At 37.1% G+C, this 13,757-nt stretch overlaps 1 protein-coding gene across 1 annotated transcript; it reads right to left on the bottom strand.

The window, feature by feature from the left end:
• Positions 1–8,746: 8,746 nt before the first annotated feature.
• Positions 8,747–9,881, bottom strand: OR4E2 (olfactory receptor family 4 subfamily E member 2). Its single transcript, XM_019713587.2, has one exon. It carries the CDS (start codon positions 9,698–9,700, stop codon positions 8,747–8,749), a length of 954 nt encoding a protein of 317 aa, XP_019569146.2. The 5' UTR covers positions 9,701–9,881.
• Positions 9,882–13,757: the final 3,876 nt, after the last annotated feature.

The raw sequence follows: 13,757 nt of genomic DNA, 5'->3' as shown, positions 1-13,757 counted from the left end.
TTGTTGGGAGAAAATACCAAATTGAATAGAACATAGTCTATAATCCAGCATCTTGAATCTAGTGTTGGGACACACATTGTAACATTGTGATAAGTGTCTAAGGGTGGTGTGTGCTAAATAGACTGGGAAAACAGGGAATATGGAATATGAGGGGGCTAGTCCAGGCAACAGTGTTTCACATATCTATATAGAAAAATCATGGCATATTGGGACCCAACAGTTCACTTTGACTCCTTCAGTGAGAAGGGGATGCTTAAATGCAGCTGGGATTTCCTTGTCAATCTGTGAAGGTGTGATCTATAAGCCTGTGACCAATAAACCTGTGGGCCACAAGACCCATCTCATATTTTTTATGTTATGTTTGCCAGGAAATGTGTTGGGAAGAAAATTCATGCCATAAAATCCATTTCAGTTATACAGAGGCATGGTTATGAAGATATCCTGTAGGTTTTCTGGGTAGCACAAGTTAACTTCCAACAGACAAATCTAATAATTAATACAGTAATCTCTTTCCCAAAGATAACTTTCTGCATAGTAAGAAACTACATTCATCGGAACTGGTTGGTAGAGTAACTGAACTAAATTTGACAATTAAGTAATTTGTATGAAATACTTTCATTACAAGCAATGACAGACAATAAGGAGATATAACCTATCAGAGAGTGCAAATAGAACTTCCTTGTGAAGAAATAAGCTGCACAGAAGAACACATGCAATGTGATAGACAAGACAATGCACCACGGAAGTCCTTATGGTAGTATCTAGTAAAACTACAATAGAATAAAAATGTTATATTTGCTTTGTTTTTCATAATTGCAAGCACATTTCTAATACTACCCATTTTCAATTGCCTTAGTCCTCACAACTCTCTGAGGAGATACAATAAAACATTTATTCTCCATTTCACAGAAAAAGGTGTTTAGACCCAGGGATAATATAAAATGTGTTTAACTACTCACTGAATAAATAGAAGAGTAAAGAATAAAACGAGATTTTTCCAGTCAAGATGGCAGGGTAGGTAAATGCTGTGCTTGCCTCCTCTCCCAACCACATCAAAATTACAACTAAACTACAGGACAACCATCATTAAAAATTACCTGAAGTCTAGCTAAACTGAGGTCCTTCAACGAAGGACATACATAATAAGTAACCTTGAGACTTGTAGGAAAAGAGGAGATGCGGAACAGGCTGGTCCCACACCCATGTGTGGCTGTTAAAACTCAGGAGGGATATCTCAGCTGCAGAGGTCCTCCCTGAGGAGTGAGGGGACCCAGCCCCACACCAAGTTCCCCAGCCCAGAGTTCCAGTGCTGGGAAGAAAAGCCCCCACAACTTCTGGCTATGAGAAATAGCAGTGATTGTGACTGAATGAGACTGAAAGCGGCTACAGTCCCAGGTGTTCCTATAAAAGGACCTGCAAAAGGATTTACTCACTGATGGATTCACTCACTCTGAGCTCCAGAGCTGGGGCAGCAGTTTGAAAGGTACCAGGAACATCTGGGAGAAACTGAAATATCTGGCTTCAGGGCAAGGGCTGGAGAGGCAAATTTCTCTTGGACAGAAGTGCTAAGCCCTTTATTGAGCCCTCCCCTTTCCCAGCATGCAGCCACAGGCATCGGCCATATCTAGTCTCCATCAACCTGGCCAACACTAGTCACCCTGCCCTAGTGATTCCCTGAGACCCTGCCCCGCCCAACTTGCAGGCCCACCCAAGCAGCTTCTGGTTCCTTTTCCATACAAATGGCCTATCTTCGCTCATGCTGCTGACTTTCCTAAAATTTCTCAAAGGGTCAAAAAATCCAAACAAGTAACATCAGCCTTGGCATGCCCCATACCTCTTGCTGAGCAGCCCCAAGCCTGGCCCAGCAGCAGCCAGCCTTGGTTCACGGCTTGGCCTCTCCCAGGAACCTCCAAGCCCAACACAGATAGCTACCATCTGCAGAGTGCTTTGTGGCTTATGCCAGGTGGTCCCAGGCAGGGCACAAGCTGCAGCTGAACTTGGCCTGCAGCAGGTTCCCTCAGAGGAGGCCCCAGAAGCAGCACACCCAGTGGCCAGCTTCAAAGCAATCTGAAGCACCACCCAGCTGCTTCTGTGGGGACACACCCAAAAGGCAGACTGGGCAGACACCAGAGCCCTGCTCAAGTGAATCCTGCTCCCTAACGTCAGCCCGTACACAACAGTTCCTCCACTATAGCTGCCAGTCCTCACAACCAATCATCCCAAGAGTAAATCCCTCTCACTGACATACAAACAGCAATCAAAGCTCAACTACAACAGTAGGGCACAACCCATACAAAGGACACCCATGGAGAACCTAGCTTAAGTAACCAGGGAGACTGTGCCACTTGGCCCCACAGAACACCTATCAACAATTACTTTGAATGTAAATGGACTAAAGCTCCAATCAAAAAACAGTGTGGCTGAATGGATAAGAAAACAAGATCCTTACATATGCTGCCTACAAGAGACTCACTTTAAATCAAAAGACACACATAGACTGAAAGTAAAGGGATGGAAAAAGATACTTCATGAAAATGGAAATGAAAAAAAAATCTGGGGTAGCAATAAATATACCAGACAAAATAGACTTTAAAACAGCAAGAGACAAAGAAGGACCCAGTAATCCCACTTCTGGGTGTTTATTTGAAGAAACCCAAAACACTACTTGAAAAGGACATGTGCATCCATATGTATGTTCATTGCAACACTGTTTACAATAGCCCAAATTTGGAGGCAACCTGGGTGTCCCTGAATGGATGAATGGATAAAAAAGACATGGTACAGATATGCAATGGAATATTATTCAGCCATATAAAAGAATGAAATTTTGCCATCTGAAACATGGATGGACCTAGAGGGTATTGTGCTGAATGGAGAAAGTCAGACAGAGAAAGACAAATGCCGTATGATTTCACATATATGCAGAATTTAAAGAACAACAACAACAAAAAAAAAACAGAAACAAACTTATACATACAGAGAACATTTTGATGGTTGCCAGCTGGGAGGGGGATGGGAGAGTGGGTGGGAAAAGGTGAAGGGATTAAGAAGCACAAATTGGTAGTTACAAAGTACTCATGTGGATATGAAGTACAGCATAAGCAATATAATCAATAATATTATAATAACTATGTATGGTGTCACATGGGTACTAGATTTATCAAGGCAATCACCTCGTAAATTATAAATGTCTAAACACTATGTTTCACATCTGAAACTAATACAATATTGTATGTCAATTCTAACTGAAAAATAAAACAATTATTTAAAAAAAGAATAAAATGAAAATATCTTCACTCTTGATTCTGTGGTTGACTCACTTTAAAATGGCAGCAGGGATCAAAAATCTATATAAAGATTTTCTCAGCAACTTTGTATTCAACAGTTGAATTCCTCAGGCTATAACCATCTTCTATGCAATAGAGCAACTATATTGACATAATAGAAACAACAATATTGACATAATACAAAGAAATAAATAAGGCATTAGGAATATATTTCTGCATTAAAGCTACTAATGGATATGAAAATCTGTGTGTATGAAAGTCCAGAATGTAGAGGCACAATTAGATCATTTTTCTAAGTTTTTCAAGTGCGTGTATTAATGATATCTTGGCCTCACTTTACGACAGATATATAAAACTCTGATTTTTATTATAACTTTGGTTTTATTGAAAAGGTAAGGGACTGATGTGCTATATTTATTTATCAATTTCCAAGTAATGATGTTTATATATTTTCATGAGCATCTCCCATTTAATAAACTGTTTCTGATTCTTTGTCCTTTTGAGTACTTCTGTCATTTGAATTACTGCCTTTTAGCCAGAGTTACTGAGTCACTCATTCTGTATTATACATGCAGATGTTCATATTTTCTGGCAGCCAATTCTCTAGAGTACTCATAAGCATTATTTTTACAAGTTAACAGAACTTGGTAGAATAGTGATTCAAAGGCCCCAATGAATTCTAAGTTCCTTTCAGAATAAGCAAAGAAAGGCCAGATATATTTTTAGAATTAAGTGTCTTCTGCCTCTGTATCATTTCATGAGCTCCATTAAAATAGATATTATAACTATTTTATATGGCAGCTCTCTGACCACCTATCAGATCCTCTTATCCTATTCCCTTTGGTCACAGTATATTATCCTCTTTAACTAAGGAATGTGTCATGCAGTCTTCTTAATATGGACTTGCCCATTCCACAGTAAACTCATATGTTTTAGCCCAACGAGTGATACTAGTTAATTCAGTAAGTTAACAGCTCTAAAATTATGTAAATCTAAGCATCCTCTTAACTATTTTCACCTCTTTATTTCTTCAAATAAACTTTATAAAATTATTGGAAATTATACTCCAAAAATCCTGTGGGTTTTTCATAAGCAAATTTTTTTCTTGAACTTTTATTTATTTGTGTTTTTCCAGGACCCATCAGCTCCAAGTCAAGTAGTTGTTTCAATCTAGTTGCGGAGGATGCAGCTCACAGTGGCCCATGTGAAGATAGAACCGGCAACGTTGTTGTTAAGAGCACCGCGCTCTAACCAACTGAGCTAACCGGCCGCCCCCTTTTAAGTTAGTTTTTAAATCACTTTATAAATCACTTTAAGAAGGTCTATTGTATTAACGTTTCTTTTATTCCTATGTAGGAACATGTATAAATCTCTATTTCTTCAAGTTTTCTCAACAGAGCTTTGTAGTTTTTTGTTTTTATTTTCTTCCCCATAGAAGTATATAGGCCTCCTTTATTGGACAAAACAAAGAAATCCCATATTTAAAAAAACTGTATTAATTTTCTATTGCTGCTGTAACAACTTACCACAAACTTAGAAGCTTAAAACAACATAAATTTATTCTCTTTACAGTTCTGTAGGTTAGAAATTCAACATTAATCTCACTGGGCTAAAATCAAGGTGTCAACAGGGCTACACTATTTTCTAAGTTTTTCCCAGCTTTATTAAGGTATAATTGACAAAAACTGTACATTTTAAGGTGTACAACATGATGATTTGATATATCTATACACCGTGAAATGATTACCACAATCAAGTTAATTAACACATCCATCACCTCACAGTTACCTTTTGTAAATGTGTGTGGTGAGGACACTTGACATCTACTCTGTTAGCAACTTTCAAGCATACAATACAGTATTATTTTTATTTTATTTTATTTATTTAGGTTGTACAACATGATTTCTTTTTTTCAAGGAGGGCGCAGCTCACAGTGACCCATGCGTGGACCGAACCGGCAACCTTGGTGTTATTCGCACCACGCTCTAACCAACTGAGTTAACCAGCCACCCATAATACAGTATTATTAACTAAAGTCACCATGCATTATTTCCTAGTGACCTCATCCAGTCCCATGACTTTAAATATTCTCTATATGCACTGCTAATACCATAAATTTGTGTCTCCAGAAATGACCTCTGTTCCAAATCCCAGACCCATGTATCATCTCCCCTTGGATGTCTAATAGGACTCTCATAACCAAACAAGATGTATCATAACCAAACAAGAATTTTTAATTTCCACCCCAAAAAAGAAAAACTTCTCTGAGTCCTTTTCATTTCAATTAACAGCATCTCCATTTACACAATAAAAATGTTAATATTAGACAACTCCTTGATCAACATAGATTTACATAACTGACACAAGAAAAAAACAAAATGTAAATAATTCTGTATTTTTTAAAGAAATTTAATTTATAATTTAAAACTTTCCAACAAAGAAAATTTGGGGGCCAGATGTATTCTATTCACGTTACTATTAAACTGCCCTTAAGTCAGTGGTGAAAACAACAACCTTTTTATTATGCCGATTTATTCAGTAAGTTCAGAATTCATATAGGTCAATGGAACAGAATAAAAAATCTAAAACTAAATTCACATTTAAAGGGTCAACTGACTTTCAACAAAGGTACCAAGGTAACTCAATGAGGAAAAAACAATTTTTTCAAATGGTGCTGGATTAACTAGATAGAGGGGGAAATGAATCTCAACCTGTAACTTCCATCATATATCAAAAGTGAACTCAAAATACATCACAGACCTTAAATTTAAAGTTGAAGCTATAAAATTTCTGGAAGGAAATCTTTGAGACTTTGGGGTAGGCAAAGATTTCTTGGAACACAACAGCATGAACCCTAAAGGTGAAAAATTGATAAATTGGACTTAATCAAAATGTAAATTTCTGCTATGCAAAGTACATCACTCAGAAAATAAAACTGCAAACCAGAGAGTGAAAAAAATATTGTGAAGACATATATCAAACAATGGTCTTGTATCCAAACTATACAAAGAACTCTTACAACACAGTAACAAGAAGACAAAAAATAATAAATAAGCAAAATATTTGAACAGACACGTCTCAAAACAAGACATATAAAAGGATAATAAGCGGGGCCGGCCCGGTGGCTCAGGTGGTTGGAGCTCCGTGCTCCTAACTCCGACAGCTGCCGGTTCGATTCCCACATGGGCCAGTGGGCTCTCAACCACAAGGTTGCCGGTTCAACTCCTCTGAATCCCACAAGGGATGGTGGGCTCGGCCCCCTGCAACTAAGATGGAACACGGCACCTTGAGCTGAGCTGCCGCTGAGCTCCTGGATGGCTCAGTTGGTGGGAGTGTATCCTCTCAACCACAAGGTTGCCGACTCCCGCAAGGGATGGTGGGCTGCGCCCCCTGCAACTAGCAACAGCAACTGGACCTGGAGCTGAGCTGTGCCCTCCACAACTAAGACTGAAAGGACAACAACTTGAAGCTGAACAGCACCCTCCACAACTAAGATTGAAAGGACAACAACTTGACTTGGAAAAAAAAAGTCCTGGAAGTACACACTGTACCCCAATAAAGTCCTGTTCCCCTTCCCCAATAAAATCTTTTAAAAAATAAAAGGATAATAAGCAAATGAAAAGATGCTCAACATCATCAGTCATTAAGGAAAAGAAAAAGAAAACACACACTCATTAGAATGCCTAAAATTAACGGCTGACAATACTGGTCATTGGATGTTAAACTCTTATACTTTTAATGAGAGTATAAAATCATATAATCACTTTGAAAAAGTCTTGCAGTTTCTTACAAAGTTAAACATATATTTACCATATAACCCAATAACTCTACTCCTAAGTATTTACCCAAGAGAAATAAATGTGTCCCAAATAACCTGTAAATAAATGTTTAAAGCTACTTTATTCGTAAGTGTCAATAACTGAAACACCCAAATGTCCATCAATACATGAATGAATCAACAAACTGTGCTATACCTATACAATAAAATATTACTCAGCAAGAAAAAAGGAACAAACTGCTGATACCACAAAGACATGGATTACTCTCAGAAACTGCACACAGAGCAAAAGAAGTCAGGCACAGAAGAGTACGTACTGTATGATTCAATTCATATGAAACTCTGGAAAAGACAAATCAGATCCTTGGATACTTGGGTGAGGTAGAGAGATTGTCTGGGAAGGGACTGAAGAAACTTTTGGGGTGTTGGAGAGGTCCTATGTCTAGATTGGGGAGGTGCTTATTTGGCTGTGTGCATTTGTCAAAACTCATCAAAGTTTACAATTAAAATGGGTGTATTTTGTGTAATTAATTTTTACCTCAAAAAGTTTATTTTAAAATAAGTTCTTCATACATTTTAAAAGTTCTTAATACATCTTATTTGTCCAAATAAAAATACGATAAAAAGTACAAAATCGATTTACAAATAATGAGAAAATCACTTTCAAATGTAACAAAGTTTAATATAAATTAAGTAAAAGCGCAAATAAACATGCTGAAAATATGCTTAAGAACAAGATTAAAACCACTGCAATGTATTAAGTTGGTGCAAAAGTAGTTGCAGTTTTTGCAATAATTTTTAACCTTTTAAACCACAATTACTTTTGCACCAACCTAATATAAAATACAGGTGTGACATATAGCTGCCCAGAGTCAATCACCCACAGAACAGTACAAATCAAGAAAGTAGTTTCTCTGTCAACTACACCTGTTCCTGAAAATGAGTCTGTGCCTCAAAATGTGTTATTTTATTGGTGAAATTAGAAGTCTTCTTTAAACTTTTCCAGGTTCTTTTTCCTTATATGCTCCACCATGATCTTTTCCTTATTTAAGTGATAGTTAACCAGTCCCTCTCTTTAATGCAAAAGTCTGCCCTGCTCCATGCCATTTCACCTAATGATTTTTTTAAAAAAAAGGAAAGCCATGCTTTTTCTTTTCTTTTTCTTTTTTTAAGATTTTATTGGGGAAGGAGAACAAGACCTTATTGGGGAACAGTGTGTACTTCCAGGACTTTTTCCAAGTCAACTTGTTGTTCTCTCAATCTTAGTTGTGGAGGGCGCAGCTCAGCTCCAGGTCCAGTTGCCATTGTTAGTTGCAGGGGGCACCGCCCACCATTCCTTGTGGGAGTTAAACCGGCAACTTCTGTGGTTGAGAGGATGTGCTCCAACCGACTGAGCCATCCAGGAGCTCAGTGGCAGCTCAGCTCAAGGTGCCATGTTCAATCTTAGTTGCAGGGGGCACAGCCCACCATCCCTTGTGGGAGTCAAGGACTCAAACTGGCAACCTTGTGGTTGAAAGCCCACTGGCCCATGTGGGAATCGAACCGGCAGCCTTAGGCATTAGGAACACAGAGTTCCAACAGCCTGAGCCACCAGGCCGGCCCCAACCTAATGATTTTGATTTTTTACTTTTGCTCTCTCCTTGTAGATATGGCCATAATTATACCTACAACCTCAAGAGCATCATGTACATGATTTCATGAAAAAGACTTGTCTTTCTCTGAGCTGCTTCATGGCACTTTTTATTTTCTCATTCCTCAAACTGTAAATGAGGGGATTCAACAAAGGGGTGATCACCGTGTAAAATACAGATACCACCTTGTCAAGGGAGAAGCTGGTGTCTGGCCGGGTATAGATAAAGATGCATGGTCCAAAGAAAAGGGCAACCACCATAAAGTGGGCTGAACAGGTAGACAGGGCTTTCTGGCGCCCTTCAGCTGACTGTTTTCTAAGAGAAACCAGGATGACCGTGTAGGAAGTGACCAAAGCCAGGAAGCAGGCGAGGGAGATGGTTCCACTATTGGACACAATCAGCATTCCCGTAAGGTATGTGTCTGTGCAGGCCAACTTGATGACAGGAGGCACATCACAGAAGTAGCTATCAATAATGTTGGGGCCACAATAAGGTAGACGAATGGTCAAGAAGGTCTGCACCAGTGAGTGAACAGTACCCCCCAACCAGAGAGCAAAGACAAGCTGTATGCAGACCCTCATGTTCATCACATTGGGGTAGTGTAATGGAATGCAGATAGCTACGTAACGATCGTAGGCCATAATAGTCAGTAGAAAGATCTCAGCACAGGCAAACAGATGTAAGAAGAAGAGCTGTGTGATGCAGTTGTCAAAAGAAATGGTCTTTCTCTCTAAAAGCAAACCCTCCAGCATCTTAGGCACAGTGACAGATGAGTGGCAGATGTCAATGAAGGACAGATTGCTCAGGAAGAAATACATGGGAGTATGGAGATGTGCAGTAAAGACTATGGTAACCATAATGAGAATGTTCCCCCAAAGGGTTAGCACATATGTGGCAGAGAATGCCACAAAAAGTAATATCTCCAGTATCCATTTATCTGTGAGTCCCAAGAAGACAAATTCAGTCACTCTTGTTTGGTTTAGTGCATCCATCCATCCATCCATCCAGTGAGCTTTCCAAAGGACCTTGGGTAGGGGTCGGGGGAATGAAAGCTTAATTTAGCTTTATTATTAAGGAATAGAACTAACTGAAGTGATTCTGCATTCCTATCTGAATTGCTTATTTATTTTTAGGGCATATAGAATATAAGATCAATTTAATAATAATTGTAACAATATACCCATCTATGTATCAGGAGCTGTTCCAAAACTTTATATCCACCATTTTGTTTAACCACAACTGTACCATGGCATAAGCATTATTGATCCATCTTGCAGATGAGATAAATGAGCCTTACAAGAATAAATAAGTTGCCTAAAACCCTTAGCCACTAGTTAACTGGTTCTTTTCATTTCCGTCTAATCCACAGATAACACCAAGTTAATGTTCTAAAATACAACTCCCAACTGAAATCATTCACTATTTCACTCCTTTTATCAAATTAAACATACCTTCAAAGCCTGCAACATTTATTTTTTCAGTATAGCATCCCTCCCTCTCCCTATGTATTCTTCTCTCCAACGAAGCAAGTTACTGTGCTTCAGCCATGCTACCTCCACCTATTTATTGTCCAAAATCTTTGTCTTTATTTATTCTGTTTCCTCTGCTCAGAAAACATGCCCTCTAATCAAATATGCTCTCTTTACCTCGTTGCTGACTATAAAATACTATTCATCTTTCAAGACTATTTGGAAAAGCAGTACCTTTAAGAAAACTTCCCTGACACAATTAAATCCTATCTCTTCCCTTTCCTACTTCTTTTATGATACCTAACTATAAAAGAAAATATTCATTTTTGCTCCCCATTAAATTAAAATTTTCTTAAAAAGCAATAACCACGTATGACTTACCCCTTGTAGCACTTAGCATGGTTTCTTGCACACAGTAGGTATGCAAAAAATATTTTTATCTGAAAAGATAATCCAATCCTTTATTTATAGTATAGCTAATAAGTGACTCGAGAAACATATTTTTGTAATATGATTTTCCCCCTAGGAGATATTATTGTATAAATACTAACATTATATTACCCCTAATTTTCTATACTGATTGGCTGGACAAAACCTATAACAGAGTTTAGGAAATAATTACCACAAACCATAAAAAAAAAAATTTATGTTCTTGATTCAATTACTTCACTGGTAGGAATCTCCTAAGCATCCAACCTATTCAAAAAGCTAAATGCAAGAAAATATTAATTACAGCATTATTTAAAATAATGGTCATGGAACTTTTTTTTTGAAGCTTAAATGAATATAGTGGAACTTGAATAGAATTGTGCAAAGCCATTAGGAATGGCAGTAATAAAGAATTACCAATATAAAAAAATATTGAAATATTATGAATAAAAAATGAAATCAAATTTGTTGATACATTCCCACAATTTAAAATATATATAGTGCCATGTAAATTATCAAAATGCAAATAACAAGCTAGAAGAAAATATTGCAACCCATATGACCAAAAAAGGGATAATATTCCTAATATTCAAAGATCTTTTAAAATTTGACAAGAAAAGATGACAATTAAACATGGGCAAAAAAATATGAATAGACAAATCACAGAAAAAAATGCAAATGACAAATAAGATGTTTAACTTCAAAAGTAGGTGAAAAAAATACTTTCTGTCTCTCTTCAGACTGGCAAAGGGGTAAGGAGCTGATCACTCTATAGACTGCTAGTGGAAATAGGTATTATTAAGAACTTTTTGGTAAATATTCTGACAGTACCTCTCAAAAATTTAAATGCCCAGACCCCTAACCCAGGAATCCCACTTCTAGGACTGTATTTCCTAGAAATAAAAGACTATGTAATTAAAGACACATGTTTATTAAAACATTTTTAGAAAACAAGGTACCGGAAATAAACTGAATGTTTACCAATAGAGGCATAAGTAAATGAATTTTAGTACAGCCACAATATAGAATATTATATAGCCATTAATAAGAATGAGTTGGATCTATGGTTCTCAATGTGGCAGCACATTAGAACAACCTAAGGGGGTTTTATAAATTTTGCTGCCTAGGTCCCACCCCAGACAATTGATTCAGAATCTCTAGGAGTCAGACCCATCAGTGCTTCTAAAGCTCCTTCTTGGTTCCTGTGTATAGCCAAGACTGCAAACTACCATGTTTCCCCGAAAATAAGACTGGGTCTTATATTAATTTTTGCTCCAAAAGATGCGTTAGGGCTTATGTTCAGGGGATATCATCCTGAAAAATCATGCTAGGGCTTATGTTCCAGTTAGGTCTTATTTTCAGGGAAACACGGTATTAACTTCAAGGAATGTTAACAATATATGAAGTGAAAAGAGCATATTATGAATATGTTGTGAACCAGGAAGGAAAGAAGGGGGAGGAGAGAGAGAGAGAGAGAAGAGAAGGAACAAAGAAAAAAAGAAAGGAATCAAAAAAGATTTTTATGTGTACACATACACATATATATGCATATATGTACGTTATAACATATTTATACATATTCAAACCTATTCAAAATTGATTGTTTGTCTATCGTATTTTTGCCTAAAAGGATAGAAGATAGGTGTTGAACAACACACTTATTTTAACCTTGGTTACACATGGAATGTAGAGTTGAAAGGAATAGTAGGATTTTACTAATTTTTACATTATACTCCATATTGTTTAAATTTGTATAATAAGCATGGGTTACTTTGTTTCAAAAAACAAAGTATTAAAAGCATGCATGGGGGGGAAAAGCAAAAAAGAAACAAAAATGCTGAATTTATGGGGTTATAAGTACATTTTTCCTTCTACATGTCTAAGAGTTTATAATATGGTTGTATATCTTATAAATCAATAGTCTTAAGATGGGGATGAACTTTCCTGTAAACTCTAGTCAGCAACACATTAGTAATAGAGAACCAAGAGCTGTTTTGCTTTCAACTAGAAAGGAAAAGGCAGAGGCTTGTCATAGAGCCTGTACAATGAATTCAAATAACTGTGACCTTTGGCCTTCACCTCCCTAAGTGTCAGTTTTCTGAGTTGTAAAATAGGAACTAGATGCATCTCTTCTATGTGATTGAATGTAGCAGATGTCTAGGTCTTCTGTTGAAAAGATTAAGAGAGAAGCCAGGGAATGGGAAGACTCTCTGGCTTCATTAGTGGTTCTGTGGCACATAAAAATCATTATCACTTTGTAAAGGTGAGGCAGAAAGAGAACAGGAAAACTCAGTGTCATCAAATCAAATCGATCAACATAGTAACTCTATAAAATTCTGGCTCTCTTTTAAAGGCAAAAGCAATATTCTTCAATGTGTAATCAGTAACATGTGTAGACTCACCTCGCTTATTTAAAATAGAATTTCCACTGACAAACACTTACCACAGCTCCTGTACCTCCTCTAATGATTCATTTCTCCTCTTATACCCTGTGACAGAAGCCTGGGATGTAAAATCATAGAGCACAAAATTCTACACAAAGTGGATTTCAGGATTCGAAGCTTTGGGATTTTTACTTCTCTGACATAGGATTTTGAAGTGATCATTGCATGACTATAATTGAACTGGCCATCAGTGAATACTCAGGAGTATTATTAAAAGTTTTCCATTTCAATGAATTTCTGGTTATTAATCTCATTCGGTTAGCAATTTAATAAGTAGACAATAAAACCAGCAGCCTCTTAAATGAAAAAGTTCCAAACTTTGGCAATTAGCATGACATCAGTTTGTTTAGCCACTGTACTAACTACTGCAATACACACCAGGGATTCAAGGCCACTGACAAGGCCTCACCCATGAATACTAAGTAAATTGGTACCAATCTTTAGGCTCCCAAAATGCCTAATATACAGCCTGGAACTAACTTAATTTCCAGAAGTATCTGATGCAAAACATTCTCATTTGTCTTTTTTACTGCTTGAATAAAAGTTCAAAATAAAAAAATATAATACACACTTTATAGATTGTGTGCATGAGGAAACATCTTCCAATAAGGAAAAAATGTCATGATGTTTTGTAACCAGTCAGTGTTTAAATCTATTTTAAAAGAGTTTTGACTACTTAAAGCAAAATAATAATAATAATAATAATAATAATAATAATA

This window comes from Rhinolophus sinicus, linkage group LG03 (genome assembly GCF_036562045.2).
Source record: "Rhinolophus sinicus isolate RSC01 linkage group LG03, ASM3656204v1, whole genome shotgun sequence".
NCBI classification, from domain to species: Eukaryota; Metazoa; Chordata; class Mammalia; order Chiroptera; family Rhinolophidae; genus Rhinolophus; species Rhinolophus sinicus.
The sequence above is the reverse complement of the archived record's forward strand: the minus strand, read 5'-3'. Positions and strand labels throughout refer to the sequence as shown.